At 43.5% G+C, this 18550-nt stretch overlaps 1 protein-coding gene across 1 annotated transcript; it reads right to left on the reverse strand.

Annotated features, from left to right (window-relative positions):
* Positions 1-3860: 3860 nt before the first annotated feature.
* pou2af2 (POU class 2 homeobox associating factor 2) lies at positions 3861-13181 on the reverse strand. The gene is made up of 5 exons (XM_005752109.1): positions 13016-13181; positions 12018-12118; positions 7341-7380; positions 6935-7242; positions 3861-5218 (listed from the first exon to the last, which is right to left on the reverse strand). The coding sequence occupies exons 1-5, from the start codon at positions 13173-13175 to the stop codon at positions 4781-4783; spliced, it is 1047 nt and encodes a 348-aa protein (XP_005752166.1). The 5' UTR covers positions 13176-13181; the 3' UTR covers positions 3861-4780.
* Between the last annotated feature and the right edge of the window lie 5369 nt (positions 13182-18550).

Below are 18550 nucleotides of genomic sequence, written 5' to 3' on the forward strand. Positions count from 1 at the left end.
AGAAACAGCTTTAGTGAAGGTTACAAATGATCTTCTTATGGCCTCTGACAGTGGACTCATCTCTGTGCTTGTCCTGCTAGACCTCAGTGCAGCGTTTGTTCCCTATCATATCGAGACTATCTCTCCACTCCGTTACATATTCCATATGTACAGGGTATGACCCCCTCTTGGTCATGGCGTGTGGATACTTCTTTAAGACACTCTGGATAGCCTGGCCACGCCCCACAGCTTACAGATAAAACAGCTTTGCAAACGTGACACCGGTGATTGTTTGATCTCCACTTGTTTGTTTGTGCGTGTGCGGTTCACTGGTAGTACTTACATGTGGTACTGTGTGACTGTGTGTGTGATAGTGGTAGTGGTGCCTTCCTGGACACTGCCCCCCCCAGCCCCCTATCTCCCTTAGCAAGTCTGTTAGCTTAGCTGCTGTGCTCGAGTGGCTTAGTAGCCTGTGCTCCCCTGCCGTATTGCCTGACTCTCTGTCTGCGGGACCCCCATTGGTAGCTCGGTGTGCTATGCTTCCTGGCAGTCGGCTTGGCGTCTTTTGGGCTGTCCTTGTGCGGCCGCTCTATCGCGGTCTTTGCGTCTTGGGGGACCGGCTCGGGCCAGTCTTGCATCTGCAGACTGTTGCCTCCGCCCCCCGGCTCGGCCTTTGCATCTGGCAAGGCCATGACTGGGGTGGAGTGTATATATGTACAAGTTGGTACGTTCACTCTGGGGTCGGTTTCACTGTCTCCTAGTGGGGTGTCTTACAGAGTTACCCTGTACATATGGAATATGTAACGGAGTGGAGAGATAGTCTCGACATCATAGAGAACATACGGTTATATTGTAACCTTGGTTCTCTAAGTGAGAGATTATTTCTCCACCTTCAGGCCACTCGGAGACGTGGTCTGATATAACTATCATCGGTGTCACGTTTGCACAACTGTTTTATACGTAAGCTGTGGGCTGTGGCTGGGCTAGCCGGAGTGTCTTAAAGAAGTATCCATAAGCCACAACCAAGTGGGGGTCATACCCCGTACATATGGAATATGTAATGGAGCGGGGAGATAGACTCTCACTCAGAGAACAAAGGTTACAATGTAACCATACGCCAACCATAATATCCTATTAGAGCGATTAGAACATGCTGTAGGTATTACAGGTACTGCACTGCAGTGGTTTGTATCATATCTATCTAATAGACTCCAGCTTGTGCATGTAAATGGAGAGTCCTCTTCACACACTGAGGTTAATTATGGAGTTCCACAGGGTTCAGTGCTAGGACCAATTCTGTTTACACTATACATGCTTCCCCTAGGCAGTATCATAGAAGACATAGCATAAATTTTCCCTATGGTCTCTGGCGGAAGCGAGGCAAGTCCAGATTGTGCGCTAGCCTCTGGGCGTGGACGCTGCTGGACCGGCCGGCACAGTGACCTCCGGTTTTTGCTGTGTAGGTTTTTGCCGGCTGCACATGCTCCGACTTCTGGCTCAGCTGCCTTCTTCCGAGAAGCGGGAACAGGTGCAGACCCCTGCCGGGCACCAGCCACTACCTACATACCTACACAGTTATTTGAAAGCCTGACTTTTAGCCTTGTACATGAACTGGAAAATACACAAAAAACAGTTTTTCTATTAAAAATGTATGCATAGTCATTTCACTGACATATCATAGCAACTTCACTAACTGCAGATGTTCATTTAGACTCTTTCTCTGTAATCAGTTTTCTTGAGTTAATTTCAATATTTTTATGTATTACTACAAGGTCGTTACTTTACAATATAAAACTGTTGTGGTGTGTTGTTGTGATTGGGCAGTTTATATAAATAAACCTGAATTGCATGAAAGTCATCAGTACGTCTATTATGCACAGTTCCAACAAGACTGTTCATAGAAGTCTCACCATTAATTAATATTACAATTTTAAATTGAATCATTTTGTGTCTGTTCACAGGATATGGATACCAGGCTGTATTTAAACCACTACTAAAAAGCCTTTACTTGATCCAGCTGTCTTAGCTAAGTATAGGCCAAATATCAAACTTCCTGTTTATTTAAGAAATTATTGAAAGAATAGATAGAAAACAGCTGGCTGATCAATAATCCAGTTCAGAGGCTACACTGTTGGTGTTAAAGGACATGCACTGCAATGGTTTGAATATGTCTGTCTGACAGACTCCGTATTGTGCATGTAAACGGGGAGTCTTGTTCATGCACAGAAGTTACTCACCCCACAGGGTTATGTGCTGGGACCAATACTATTCACATTATACGTGCTTCTCTTTGGCATGTTGTTAGAAAAACGTACTTTTACATACATACCTACATAATTTTCTACACTAACTGGATGTTTTTCCATGAACACATTTTTAATGCTTAAAGTCTTTCAAATAAATCCTCCCTATTACTCATATGGAAATCCTGCTAAATAGGTCCCCTTATTGGTCCTCTAATTATGTGACTTACAGTTGTATATATTTTTGGAGAGAAATCATCTACAAAAACATCTTTCATCAGCCTTTTTTCTCTCCATGTTTCAGAATGGTTCACTGATGTGTTAACATCATAAGATGTCTACCCTGTCACATGTATTTACAGTCATAAGTCAAAGTGTTTAAATTATAATGATAATTAATGTTACAAAAATGGTTTCATTTTTAAAAATATAAAAACATCTTTTTATATAATATATAGTTATATATATTTAAAAAACAAACAAACCATAATGCAGTTATAAAGCTTATGATAAAAGATTTATAGTATTATATCCTGAAATAACATTGAATAGTAGGAATGCCCCCACTCAGCAAACACCTACCTGAAGCCAGTTGACACATATCAGTTATTCATACTGCAGCCGTGACTTTGAGACACAAAGTTCTACAGTTTCCTTGTGCTGTATCCAAAAAACAACGAGGTTATTTTCTGTGGCCCTAAAGATCTTAGAACTAGACTCTGGATGGCATTACCTTGATGTCCAGCAACACTGTGAGGAACTTTCAGATCATGTCCTTCGACGGGCTCTGAACAAATATGCAGGATTGCTATTATCTGTAAAAAGACAGATGCTAAAACACTAGTTCATGCATGCATTATTTCTAGGCTGGACTACTAAGTCATTAACATCAGGTTGTTCTGAAAGTTGCCTTCAGTTGGTTCAGGTGCTGCAGTGAGAGTACCGGGAATTTAAAAATCCTTCTTAAAATCCTGCAAAGCCTTGAATAATGAGGCCCTATCACATCCAAAAGTCCTATATTTTCCTATATAGTGCCTTCAGACTGAGAGCTGCTCACTCAGAATGGGGGCGGAGCTTTCCTCTCTCAGACGCCTTTCCTGCTGTGCTGGAGACTGACACGTTCTCTACTTTTAGGATTTTAGGATCAAAACTTTCCATTTTGACGAAGGTATCAGGTGACCCTGAAACATTGCTTAATTATGTTGCTATAGGCTCAGACTGCCGAAGGACTTCATGTGATGCACCGCGATGACGCCACTGTCTCCCTGTTTATATCACACATTTCAGTCTTCTGTGTCCATAAGCTTTGGCCCAGTCTGCCTATGCTCTCGTTCTTCTTTTCTCTTTGCCCTCACGCCCATCTGCTCACATCAGCCTTTCTTCCAGTTAAAAGGCTGTTTATCCTTCCCTCATACCCTTCCTCCCCAAAGTGCTCACGGGGGTCGTTTGGGCTTTCTCCAGAATACTGTAGGGCATTTACCTTACAGTATAAAGAGTCTTAAGGTGACTGTCAGTGTGTTTTGAAGCTATATAAATAAACCTGAACAGAAGGGAAGCATCACAATTGCTTCATTCCCAGTAAATCCAGACAACCTCTGCATTCAAGCACCACACTTAGCCGGGTCGTACAAATGGCAGTAGCCTGCAGTTTAATAACAGTTACAGCCTGAAGTTACAGGAACCTTCAGGGTACAATGATTAAGATGCAGCATGTTCACACATTATGAAAAAACAAAATCCTCAGAATATACGCCCTCAAAGCCATTATCCTTGCTTTGGTATACGCTCTTTAACTCCAGCCTTATAAGTTAAGCTATGCTTTGTGATCACGTCCACACCGTACGGGAAATAGTGGTAAAAAAAAGAAATCGTGCTATTCTACAGTCAGACTGGACCTTTGGCAGAATCAGGCCACCAACAGGTTAAAGTGCCCCTGTGTGCCCCCTGTCTGGCTTTTCTGTTCACGTGGTTTTCAAAATGAACCTCATCACTCTTTTTTCTGTGGCTCATCTATGTCACTATGTGACACCTGGAGCGAGTTCAAATGAGAAGCCTTGCATTCCCCTCAGCCACCTGAGCCTCTCCCCTTCAGTGCCAGCAAAGTGTGCAGTTGATGTGGCTAAGCTTTGCTGTCTTACAGATAAATGTGTTGGTTAACAGATACGAGGGTACAGTCATATTTCTTGATGTATATATTGTCGGATATGCTCAGATGCTTGGAGTAATTAAGAAATGGTTTTACCACATTGTTCATCGAGCAGCTCCGACTCCGCGGTTTAGAGCATTTCAGCACTGTCTCACTTTCATCACACCCAGATGCTTTTGAAGGGTCTCACAGAGACAGCAGCCAACACAGCGTGTTTCCAACTGAGGGTGAAATGAAGAGCTGAGCACAAAGTGCAAGGGTACAGGGAATGAGCACAACAGGGACACTTTAAAATTTGAATATTTTTAGCAAATTGACATTGAAATTTTCTTGGAAAAACCTCCCCAAGAATTTACAGCAGAGTGTTGAGTTCATCAGTGTCTGTAAAATCGTCTGAATCTTCTGAATTCAGTCAGTAGGCCCTCCGAATCTCATAGGGCGACCAGGCGCTCACCCCCTCTTCCTTAGCCCAGGAGGAATGAGCTTCGGCGCCGGGGGTTAGGCTGCCGTGGCCGTCGGCCGCCTCCTCCGTCACCATCTTGGTCACCAGATCTGTGACGGGGCTGCTCATGTAGGGAGGGCAGGGGAAGGAGGAGGAAGAGGGTGTGGTGGGGTAAGTGCTGGTGGAGGTTAAAGGGTGATAGTGGACATCCTCCAGAGAGTGCAGAGTGTAGGGCTGGCTGCTGGAGACGGGGCCCAGGGAGGAGCTTCGGCTCGGAGAGCGGTACTGGGAGGGGCTCCCTGGAGGTTCGGGGCTGGGCATGGAGGGTGGGACGCTGACGGAGGCCAGGTTGTCCTGACACAGAGCCTCCACCTGAGATACTGGCTCAGACTGCTCCCACGAGTCTCTCTGCAGCAGGAAGACAGCAGAGGAAAGGATGAATCAGTCATTTATTTCCTCATCAGATAGTGCAAAGTCCCCAACATCACAGCAGACCTTTTGTAACGAGAGCGTTTCCTGTAGTGTCGCATTATTTCCTTCACTACGTTTGTTTCACTTCCCTGCCCTGCAAGCACATCTGAAAGCCTCTGCGGACATGCAACCTCGACCACTCTAGAACTCGGACTTTAAATGGATCTCAGTAACTGAAGTGTATTTGTGATCTATCCATGAATACAGTTTTGGTTTTGGCTTTTCTAGAATCCTCTGTGCAGTCCGGTCGAGGCACACCGCCCACCCTGTCCAATGGTGTGCAAAAATGTAACATCAGAGCACAAACTGCAAATGTGGCTGAACGAGGAGCATGTCTGTTTTTCACTCTAAAAACCTCCATACACGCCATCAGTGCAGTTAGGATGACGACCAGGCAGGCGTACTATGAAGGTCATCGGTGCCACGCCGCCTCTGTGAATGCTGCTAAAAGTTTGACTTTAGGGCCCAAATAGCTCCGCAAGATTATCAATAATTCCACTTATTAAATGTCCTTGTTAGTCTTGTTATATTTTAGAGTTTTCTTTAAACAGCAGTGCACAGCTAGCATAACTGTCCTGTGCTGAATGCTCTTGGCTCTAGCTGTGCAGTCAGTGACCACTCAAACAAAAACGTCACATAAAAAATGAACTTTTTTCATCTCGAACTGCGGTGGAAAGATTGCTCATTTAAAAATGAGCTCCACTACGAGAAGAACGTCCTTCACTGTACTCGAGTACTCTCAGCTGAAGTGTCAAAGCTGGCCCTGTAGAGCAGCAGTTCCTAACCCCGACCCCGGTGAACACATAAATCTCAGGGGGTCGACACAAACAACGATAAAAGGAAAAGAATTTTGCATATGGAAAATTAGTCGGCCAACAGTTATTTAAAGTGAAAGCATGAAGTGACTCACAGCTCAGACACTAACAGAGCCTAAGGTTGATCACAGAGCATTCTCTTTAACAACGTCGCACCTGCTGTGTGGACTGGATTTAAAAAATGTAATCTCACTAGTGACTAAAGTAACTAAATTAAATCCAAATACAAATGCATGAAATAACCAATAGAACTTGATTCTTTCGGTTCCTCTTGTCTCAGCGTGTTCCTGCTCTTCACTGCAGCTTGGTATCGTTGAAATCCTCGAGCTCTGAGTCTTCTTACACTCAGCAGCATCGTGTCCCTCGCCATGTTAACAGATTAGCTTGTCAGAACAAAGTTACTGATTTTTCTTCAAAACAGAGAAACATTTTTCACACTGAACATAAGTGGAGCTGATGGGAAATCAGTCTGCACTGACAAAGTTGATCTGAAGCTAATATGAGACTACGGAGGTCTCAGTTTGGCAAAGCAGACAGCTTCTAAACTTTCCTCTTTCAGCTGTGAAGGAAGAACAACAGGAACTTTGTACTGAAAATACCAGGCATGCAGAGACTATGATCAGAGCTGCGTACACGCAGAGCCCTGCAGGAACATTTGTAGCTGTCGGTCAGCTGGCTGACACTTGAAAAATGTGAACATCACGCAGAGTATATGTTTATGTTTCACACTAACTAAAAAGGTACGCTGAACTTCTGTGTTGCCGTTTTTAAATCCACGATGGTGATTCTGAACATGCGCTTTGTTTTGTCAGCGTGCCACCGTCACTCTGATTCATACCAGAAACAGATGCGAGGACTCTCCTCCGAAGGGCGGCAGCAGGGAGGACAGTGCTGACGAGGGCAGGAAGGACCCGCCGGAGCTGGAGAAGGTGGCGGCGCTGCGGTAGTCACCAAAGGTTTCTGGGTAGTAGCTGTCTATGAGCGAGGAGTAGCTGCTCATGGTGGAGGGCTCACAGCCTAGAGGCTTACCCCCAAGGGTGGAGGAATAGACATCAGGGGAGAACTGCTTGGTGGATGGGCAGAAATCTGAGTCAGAGATGAAGGAACGTCCTCTTATGCCATAGTAGCTGGGCAGCATGTGGGCACCTGAAGTGGAGAAGCAGAAATGCCTTTATCATTGTTACTCAGTGACTCCAGACACCCTGCTCTGTCTCAGGGGGCAGACTCGGTCAGAGGACGCTCACCTGGCATCTGGACGAATGATGGCGGAGTGGTTGATCCTCCCTGCAGAAACAGAGACATTCCAGGTTTTACTTATGTATGAATTATGGAGTTCCACCGATACTTGTCTTCTTTGTTGAAAACGGTTCCTGTGGTCTAGCAGTTAACACTGTTACAGCAACACTTTTGTCTTAGAAGCAAATGTTGTTGTTTCTAAACAGATGTTTGTTGGCCCTAAAACATATCAGCTGACAAAAAAACAAAACAAACCCAGACATGTCACGGGATGATGAGTGAAGAAGGAAGGATGAAACATCATCCTACAACACAAATGTGTATTTGGTCTTGAGTTTCTCTGGTGCTAAGGGCGATTGCTCAGATCAGCCTTGTATGAATTTGCAGCTGGACCAAAACCACATAAATGCTTCTATTTATAACCACGTGATATGTAAGATGCAGCCTGAGATAGACGCTGGACATCATGTTTGCAGGGATCAGTCACTGGCTTAATGTTTAAGCCCTTACTGTAAGCCCGAGTCAATAACTGCTCTTCAACAGGGAAACGGCCTCTTGAGTTCGTACGGATACAAAGTGTCAGCAGCAGAGCACAGCGAGGCAGGAAGACCAGCAAACCTAAAATAATGGATGACAACTCTTGAAATTAAGTCAATGACACCAATATTACAGAGCACTTTGTAAAGGTCCTCAAATTTAAACTCCAAACAAATTTCACACTCATTATTCGGACAGACAGACCTTTACTTTTAGTTTGACCTAACTGTGGGATTACCAGCATGAAACATGCTAACAGCCCCTTTCATCCATAAGTCCACACTTGTGACAACCCCAACCGTAAGCCCAACCCAGAGTGTGTAGTTTGTGTTCCCGCCTTTGTCCAAAGCACAAAGTTAGGCCAAAAAGTAGTTTTTATTATAGACGAGACCTTTGAGGGAGCAAAATAAGAATCGTAAGAATCAACAAAGCTGCAAACACAGTCAGATCTCTTACTCGCTGCGTAGCATTAAAGGACTCACACACTGTTGGTCATTCACCACTAATGTGAAATATTACATAAGTGTTTATCTGACAGGATTTCAAAGTCTGGAGTCACGCTGCTGATGGACCTGCATCACTGGTCTCCAGTGTTCACCATGTATGCCGCAGCCCTGTTTGCTGTGTCATCTTTGGTACGCTTGTCACCGGAGGCTCAGAGAACCCGGTTGCCTCTGGATGTTGTTGACCACACAGCACTGCAGTTTGTTTCTGCTCTAAAAGCAGACACAGATTCGTGTCAGAGAGTTGCAGCGCAGGGACACAGAGGACAAGGTTTGGCAGGATCTCTGGTTTGCATATTGCTAACATGAAAGAGTTGATATTAAGCCCATGTCGGCTGGGACGCACGCAAATTTTGAGGGTTAAATTTGAATGTGATTTGCCAGTGCCAAGACTTCCTCATGTGGCCCAGGTATGGCTCAGTGCATCTCTGAAGGCTGCCTATGGAAATCAGCTCGCTCAAGCTCAGACAGTCAGGTAGTGTGCGTATTTGTGCCGTGGCGTTGACTAACGATAGATTTATTTAGCTTTGTTTCGCAGAAAAGCTCTTCCTTCCTATGCAAAATATGTTACACAATGATATTATTTTAAAACAGCCCATTTCATATTTTTAAAATTGAACACGCACAACTGTTTTGTGTAAATTTTCCTACTTTAAACAGAAACTTGATCCATATTTCTTCCTGGCTCATTGTTTGCTTTTTATCCAGCATGTTGCACTGTGTTGTAGCATCTCCTGCATGTTGTTCGTGCAACACACACACACAAAGAGTGAGTTTGTGTTGTTTGTTAGCATTAGCGCTTTCACCCCGGTACACCTCGCGATGTCTCTTCAGCATCATGTCACACTTTGATTTGTTCCCAGGCTCATTTATGTAATAGCAACATGTCTGGACACGCTAGCTCGACAGAACATGTCAGAAAAGAGAAGCTGCTGATGTGAAATGGTGTAAGAGCTTTATAGTTTCTGTCTGGCTGTCCCAACATGAGGAGACTGTGGTCAGAGTTTGCTCTTATCTTTCAATGGCCTTTTATTCCCAGGTAAAAGGCAGCGCAAGCCAACACAAGGGCGGGAATGGCTTTAGTTACTGTGTGCCTCTGTGCATTATTAGCTCTACAACCATCATTTATAAACACACAGTAAAGCCCACACTGAAAGCAGACTGTAGACCTGCAGACAATGGCCTGTCATACTGCCTCCATGCTGTATTCTTTTGGCCCAATGATTGCATAATACCACATTTGACCATGAAAACAGAACGCAGAGGTAGCAACTAAGATTCTTTTACACGCCTCGTTGTCTCCAAAGGAGACTATTGTTTGACATGCTTTGGTACATTGTACATGCTAACATAACATGTAACAATAAGCTATAGAGTCCACAGTTAAATAAAGTTTGTGGGATTAAAGGCCAACTGCTCCCAAACAACTGTTTCTCAGGGACTACACACTGACCACGTCCTATTACCTGAGCCGGCAGTTAGCCACAGGTAATGGACAACTATTGGAATAAATTGTTAACCAAGAGTGATGGATTAAAATTCATAAATGAATGAGAAAAATGCTTAAATCGAACATGGACAGGCGATTTGGAGAGCTAAGGCTAACAGATAAATATTGTAACAAAAAGTAGCCAAACGTTAGTTTAAAGAGACGACGTATGGAGATTTGGTGGATTATTGGTTATCTAAAGAACGGTTGCTCAGCTGTATTAAACGAAACAAAGGTGTGTTGAACGTTTTCCCATCAGACAACTTATGTTTGAAATGATTTATTACCATCATCATCAGAGTCTGGGATTCTCAAGGAAGTCATAAAACTCATCACTCTCCACAAGTATGCTATTGTGCATATAAGTGATGAGTAAAGGTGGCCTACGGGTGGATGCTGGAGTGGCTGAGCTTAAAGACGAGGCCAGAACGAAGAGCGTTTGATAGACGTGAGCAGAGCGAGCCATGTTACACATGTATGTGTTAGTCCCCATAGGGAAATAGTTCCTCTGCATTTAATCCATTCACCCAGTGAAGCAGTGGGCAGCCACCAACGCAGCGCCCGGGGAGCAGTGTGTAGGGACGGTACCTTGCTCAGGGGTACCTCAGGGCAGCCGTTCAGTGGAGTCGAACCCCCGACCTTCCGATCATGGGGCCACCACTCTACCTACTGAGCTATCCCTGCCCCTGTGTGTGACGTGCACAGCTCACGTCGCCTGCAGGCTTCGCTCGATTCAGTTTGGAATATCAAAAAAGCGAAAATGCTGACGGACTGAAAAAACAACTGGAATGATGCCACAGGTGTTAGCTTGTTATTCAAATTTAAGGGAAGTAATAAAAGCAAGAAGATAGCTTCTGGAGCTCCCGTCGATTCACCGAGCCCTGACAAAAGCGTACAGTCTGTCACACTTGTGTGCAGTAGCCACACAGCTTGGATGTGGAGCTCGTTAGATTAAGGTCGTCTGTTTCTGAGACGATGCCCAATCTCGCAGAGCTGCTCTTCACCACTTTTTAATAACAGCTTTGATTTGTTTCGATTACTTTGTTCCCATTTTCAGTTTTGATTGAAAATGAGTTGACGTTAAATAAAATCCAGACTATTCCTCGCCTTCTTCTGCTGTCACAGGACGTCTGCAACACAATCTAAACAGCATCTCGGCTCTGATTAAGACTAAATAGTTCTGTTAGTTTCTTGTTGTTGTTAACGACCTGTCCTTCAGCATCAAATGAAGCTAAACTTTTAATCTTTTATGGCAGCTCTGCCTCCACACAAAGAGTTTAAGAACCAGCGACAGAGTGAATTTCTGTCTGTGATAATGTCAGCCTACGTGCTAGGAATTTACCCCACCCCCACCCACACACAAAAGTACACCTGTGCCAAAAATGTTATAATGAGCACCGCACTGGAGCAGATAGAGGAAACGTCTGCTGGCATCTTCCAATGTTGTCTGACATAATTCCTCCATTGCTCGAGCCATCAGCGAGTGTATGGCGTGGACGTGCCAGCACAGAAAACAAACAGTGTCCTGTAAAAGCCTTTTGACAGGCGGTTTGTGGAAAATAAAAAGGCAGTCTTGCGTGTGCGAGCAGGCGTCTAAAGCACAGAAGCACAGCCTGATTTCTCTGTGTGCATGTGTGTGAGAAAGTGTGTGTCTGAGACAACAATAGGAGGTTTGTCTGTGGCCTGATCACGGCGCAGGACAATATCGGCTGGCAGGTGTGCACGGATCAAACTTTGCATAGGCAGTCTCCTGCACGGGCCCTTTCTTCTGTTTCTCTGTGCTACCTGTCCACCTCAAATCCCCCCACCCTGCCTCCACCTTTTTGTGGATTTTTTTGGGAGATCATGGCCTACAGCATTGCAGGCATTGTATTAGCGCTCCTTTGTGAGGTCAGGATGAGTTTTTGTGCTTCGTGTCTCTTTCTACACGCACAGTGCTCGGCTATTTACAGAATGGCTTTGCAAGCGAGGTACAGGTGGTCAAAGGATCCACCGTGGATCGTTAGCGCACAAAAACGAGCCTCAATGTAAACAAGAGGAGTTTTTTTGTTTTTAGAAAACCTCCCAGTCGCTAAGAGAAGGTCAGCTGTGCCGTTTGGCTTGATAGAGGAAAGTAAAGCAGGAGAGACAGGCGGTTTAGAAGACGTGGTGCTCACGCTGTATCTGGGTCCGTTTGTCTGCCGGGACCTCTTCTCTGCCAGCAGGTCTTTGACCGTGTGCTTCACTCGGACGCCCTGGTACACTCTCTTAGAATATTCTGCAGACAGACAGAGCACAGACATGAGTGATGCAGCTCAACTTGTAACACAACGTCATACAAATTTTCATCCATTCCCACAAATGTGTGGTCATTTGAATGCTTCACAGTTTTATGCATATAGGCGAATGACTCTTTGGGATTGGTGTGTAAATGTCATGGAAATTGCCTTTGGTTTGGTCAATGCAAATGGACTTCTAAAAAGAGGCAATTAACTACAAACTCTTGCCAAAACCTCACCATAAGCAAACACTCCAGAGGGCTTAGGTGATACTGAGGAACGACTACACTGCAAAGAAGCGCCGCGACTGAATAGGCAGGCGATGCCAGCGAGCATCATGGCGGCACATCGTGTCATATACTAAATAGTCCTCTACAAATCTCACGTGTGTGTTGGTGTGATTTGGTCACATTCCTGGGAAGCAGAGGTAGAAACTCAATGAAAATGCAAACTTTACTATGCAAACGGAAATTGCATGCAAAAATCTTTATGTAAAAGACCCCAGCTTTTTGAATGGATCCTTTAGATAAGGCCCAACTTTGCACAAACGTGAGATTCTTGAAAATATCAACTCTTCTTTGGAGGAGGTTGTTTTTTCCTTTTTAGAAATGACCTTAAAACGTTCAGAAATGACCTCCTCGTGTCAACATCTGTAGAGTTTTCTTAAAACTAGACATTTAGTCCTCATTGATACGTGTCACACACGAGCAGCTTCATCAATATCAGCGCAGGAAACTTTTTGAAGAAACTTTTCCCACTCAAATAAAAGCCTCCGTCACGATCTCACACAAAACCAGACAAACCCTTAAAAAACCCGACATACACTGTAAAAGTAAAACCAAACATTTTTCAACATTTCCATTATGTATAAAACAGCATAATAATAGCACACTTACCTGTGTCCATGATGCTGTTGATGCGCACACACACAGAGGCCTTTCTGTTCTCCCCCTGCTGTATTTGCCTGTAGTAGCTAGATCCAGGAGTGCAGCACCATACTGAGTGGCGTGCTGCAATAGGAGCTTTAATCAGGCTGTGAGGAGGGCAGGGACACATGGAACATGCCACCTCACACTGCAACCATGAGGAGGCAGCTTTTCAAAATGACCTTTATCTATTTGTTTAAATGCAAATGTTTGGTGGGGACGTTTTTTAGACTATTTGCATCTGCAGTCAAGATTAGGGGCAGGAAGCATCAGGAGCATGGGAGTGAGAGAGGCTGTAAAGCAGCTCAGTCGCTCCTCCCCTCAGCCATTTGTCATCAGCACAGTTCCAGAGGATACGTTGTTTCCATATTTTCTTTTTGCTGCTCTTCATTTCTAGCTGCAGGTGTGTGATGCAATCCTGCGATGTCCACCTGCTGATAAATGGTTGGGGCTCCCTGAGACAAATAACTAGACCTGGTGTTTAAAAAGAGGAGGATACCTTCTCTGCTCTGCTAAACTTTCTGTGTCTGCTGATTGGGACGCTGGCAGTTCATTACTTGTCAATGAAAATTTGCCCATACTGTGTGATGTTTACAGGATAAACCTGGTTACATTTGATGTGCATGACTTCATAATCACACAGACAGCAGTCAGATAAACTAGCTAAACATTAAAGTGGCTCAACTTCTGCCAGCTTGGATTTGCATGCAGTCCTCAGGTGGACACTCAGAGACACCAGCGCTGCGTCTGAGTGTTCACTGTGATCCCTGCGACGTTTAATATCTGACACAGTAAAGGTTTCTGGATGCACAGGTCTTACACACAGTGTGACTTTATGTGGTGACAGCAGCTGTACTTGGTGCCACGGTGCTGGGCTGCCCTTAAAGCTCCAGTATTATCCAACAAAAACGATGCTGCTGCTTTAGCCTGTTGTGTGGTAGAGCCGGTCTCTGTTCACAGGTAAAGAACACCTGACCACAACGTTATAATAAAGCCAGCTTATACAAGTGTTTTCAAGAGGAGCAGCTTCGAAAAAGTCTTTGTTGGTCTAACAAAAGACTCTGCTTATACGTTGTACAGATCCATTTAAATGCTTACATCTATCACTTTCTAATCATTGCAGCCCCCCCGTGTAGACTTGTGACAAGCCCGCTAACCAGTGTGGTCCTGCAGTACTTCAGCTGAGTGTTCTGGTAAATAACCACGTGACTGGAACCACATTCTGCACACAATAATACCAACGTTAGCCACACTAAGCAAACGCACACTGTCCACTGTTCTGCACGGCACAAAGTGCCCGACATTAACCTCCTGGGACCTGCCGTCCACATATGTGGACATCACATTTTGGGTTATTTAGACCAAAATACTGAATTTTGCTCTACAAGGGCCTGATATCCACTTACGAGGACGTTATACTGCTACTGTTCTATCGAAATTTTAAACAAATATCCTCATATGTGGCTCTTATTTTTCTTAAAAACAAAAATAAGGAAAAAAAATCTGGTAATTCTTTGTTTTTACATTCATCGGACCCCAATGTGACCAAATATCAAAGAGAAATTAAAAATGCTCCTGTGGAAGAGTTCAGGTCTTGGGAGGTTAAAGCAACATTTCAAATATGTAAAGCTTTTCTCATTGCCTGAGGATTTCAAATTTGCATTTGTACTGACAGTGTTTTAGTTTTCCATTAGATTCAGCTCAGTTTTGACTGAAACTTGTTACTTTTACAACTTTTCCACCTGTTTCATTAAAAGACAATTGGAGACCTTGATGCAGCCTCACTCTCACACTGCAGGCCTACTTGTTGTTCCTAGAGTATTTAAAAGTAGAATGGGAGGCAGAGCCTTCAGTTTTCAGGCCCCTCTTCTGTGGAACCAGCTTCCAGTTTGGATTCAGGAGACAGACACTATCTCTACTTTCAAGATTAGGCTTCAAACTTTCCTTTTTGCTAAAGCATATAGTTAAGGCTGGACCAGGTGACCCTGAATCCTCCCTTAGTTATGCTGTAATTGAAAGACAACTACTCTTTCAAGGATTTTTGATATGAAAGGAAGGTCACTTCTTTAGTTACCAGCTGAACCTATCTGTGTCCTGTTGAAAAGCATGTATGGTTACAACAGTCTATTACTAAAAACAGTCGGAGGATTTAAATTGTTTTTGTAGGACTGTCAATGCTTAAAGGAGTAAGCACTGCTCACCAGTGCTAAAAGCCAGGTAGATTATAGTTTGAATAGCAGATGGGTGGGGCTTTCACAGCAACCATTGTACAGTACATAATGACACAACAACAATAATTCCCTTTAAAGCCGAAACCCCCCCAAAATTTAAAACGTTTGGTTTCGTCTCATCATAGTGAGACATAAATAATTCACTTCTTCTTTTCTACATTTTATATATTAAACCAGTGGTGTTCTGTCAGGGCAAGCAAGGAAAGCAGTGCTTACTATCTCATTCTGTGGCAAACTTTCTCTCGTTACCTGCTTGCAAACAACCTTTAAATTACTACATCTTCTCACTGCAGTCTGTGGAAGCAGGCTCTGCTTGCTTCTGACTGCCCTGAAAGCTGTACCGGGCTAGCATCCCAACTGTGCCGTCAGCAATTACTTGATGTTCTCAAGCTGAGAGGTTAGCACCTTTTTGCATTGTGGGCACACGTCTGGTGTTTGATAGGAACATGACGGAAGACTAGCATGCTACATAAACTGCCATTGGCTCTGCTTTCCCTGCTCTGAGATCGCTGCACATTTGTGGAAACAGAGATAGCATTAGCAAGTAAATGTGATCAATCACCCTAACAGGTACATTTTGTTTTACTTACCATCTTGACCAATATGTGTGATGTAGAGTGTAGTATGAAGACACATGTAAGAACTCCTTTAAGACAAGAAAAGAAAGCCAGGTCTGGTTTCATAAAACATCCAAGTGTGGTGCAGGTGCAGGCTCCATACATGATGCATGAAGCACAGCCATTTAAAAAATAAAAACTCAAGGTCTAGGTCTGTGTCCATCTCTGAAACACTGAAGCGATGTTTCAGAGATGCAGTGTTTTCAATCTCTAAACTCTTACTTTTAATTACAAAATGATACATTTTAGTCCCAGCTATAAATATCTGTAAAGTAACAAATAACAACTTATTAACAATTAGCTGCAGCAGTAAAAATGTGGAAGCACACGTGAGCAGCCACACGGCCCCAGTACTGATGCATGAAGGGCGTCTCTGACATGTTGCAGGATCATTTTGCATCGCTTTCTGCAGCAGCTTGCAGGTTTGCTGTAACTGCTGAAAACTGCACCTCCACGAGAGACAGCCTACTATTTATATAACAGGAAAACTTAGCCGCAGGTTACGTAGCCTGAACGAACTACATGTACTTGTTTCTGTAAAAAGTAGAACTGTTTTACCAATGACTCACTCTGCACAGGTGTAAGCATTACCACAGAAGCTAAACCATTTAGATGATAAATTTAAATTTCAAAGTACCTGATCAGGCTCACTGCACCCAACATTTAAGCACGACATCCAATATACTGTACATATTGTATATTGTGGGAAATGGTTTTCACTGGAACAGGCGAGAGGAGAGGAGAGTCAACACTTTCCATATTAACACAGTGGCTTTGAATCGGGCCCAGCACTTACAGAGAATTTTGGGAGCAGACTTCCTCGTCAATAGGAGCATTGTAGTTGCCTGTGTTTTTGTGGCACAGCAATGTTATGTGCACTCACTGCTACATGGAGTTTTTATCAGTTAATGACTCAGAGATAAGAGCGATGTAAAGCTCTCCTCTGCAACGGACATCTGGGGCTGAAGAGGAAGGAAAACATCCAACTGCACTGTGCCTGCAGCTTCAGTCTTCCTGTTCAAATGTGTCTTTATTTCGAAATATTCTCTTTGTGCAGTCAATCAAACACAGCAATCCGACTACTCTGGCTTTTGCATTTGATATTATAAACAAGATCCAGTTTCTCTGTGAGCTCTTTTCCTAGGAAATTCCTCTGATGAACACTAATCGATTTATCTCCAGTAAACTATCTGTCTGCACACAGACACAATAACTGACAACTACATAGCAAATATGGTTGAAACTCAAAGAAGGGAAACAAACACCAAAGCAGCAGCGTACCTTGTAACAGCTCTGAGGCAGTCTGGGTATGTGGGGCAGCAAAAGCCAATGTTTTAGAGCTAACCCAAACTGTAGAGTGGAGTGAGCTGCAAAGGCAGGGGACGCACAAAAAACACAACATTTATCAAAACAGGGTTTAAAAGACTTATCACCACCACATTTGTATGTCTACATCAGGGTATACAATCAATACCACTACAAAAAGCCATCACTTCCATGACCTGCAGGAGCCAACACAGCCACCATCTGCCACTAACACAGAAGAGAAGTGTTTTCATCATCTCTGCAGCAGACACCTGTGCACCAGCTTTGGAAGCACAACTGCAAGACAACTGATGATGCAGCCAGTCTGAGAGGATGGAGGCACCCAGATCCACACTAGGATGTGCTCTTCACTTTCAGATGCAGCTCGATGAACTGCTAAAAAAATGAGACCCACAGTGAGCGTGGACAAATGTTTTCAGTGCCGTGTGTGAAATAGCTTTGAATGCACACAGCCAACAGGCACTTGAGCCCCACCAGCCGTTTGCTTTTGCACACCAACTCTCTGGATGTCAGAGACATCAACATCAGATTATATAAGCAGCAGATGCAAGTGGAAGTTACAGTTAAAATGGTACTGAATAAATAAAATTGGAGCAAACGAAACTTTTTCGAAGGCTACCAGGATAAAAAAAGATTTGCTTCTTCAGTCCACTAGGTGGTGCTGTTAAGGTTTGCTTTTTTGTTTTTTCTCAACTTTATTGAAATTATAAAGCGAACAGTCATTCCAGTTCAGTTTGTACAGTAAATATACAGAGCAAATAAGAGTAACAATAAACAGTACAATAAGATAAGAAGGGTAAATAAAAAGAGGAAAAAAAGAGAGAGGGATGTGACAGACTTTGTACTTGAACGTTGTATCTTTGACAACTCATTTGTTAAAAATTTCTGAATGAATTTCAATCCTTTTTAATTTATTTGAAGTTAATTTAAGAGAGATTAAGTAATATTCAATTTCAATCAAGAACAAATTAAATGATGGGGTTGAGTTTTGAAATTTACATTTATGTAAATGAAATTTCCCTAATAAGATATAAAGATTGACAATGGCACATATTTTTTTTCTTTAGTTTCAAAATAAGTGATAATGTTCTTCCCAATTGAGGTTTGTTTGTTTTCCTAGTGAGTACCATTGGGTGACATCACAGTGAGTGTGTGAGGGGGAACAAAGACTGACGCATGTGACAGAGATAGTCGAAATGTGTTGTGATGTTTAAAGGTGGGATAAAGGAGAGCAGGGGCGATTCTACGAAAAATGATCTGGCACTAAGCCCTCAGTCATAATGTCATCCTTATAGTAGGGCTGTGCGATATGACCACAATCTCATCATACA

The sequence above is a fragment of the Pundamilia nyererei genome, unplaced genomic scaffold, assembly GCF_000239375.1.
Source record: "Pundamilia nyererei isolate P.nyererei 1_Seehausen unplaced genomic scaffold, PunNye1.0 scaffold00345, whole genome shotgun sequence".
NCBI lineage: Eukaryota > Metazoa > Chordata > Actinopteri > Cichliformes > Cichlidae > Pundamilia > Pundamilia nyererei.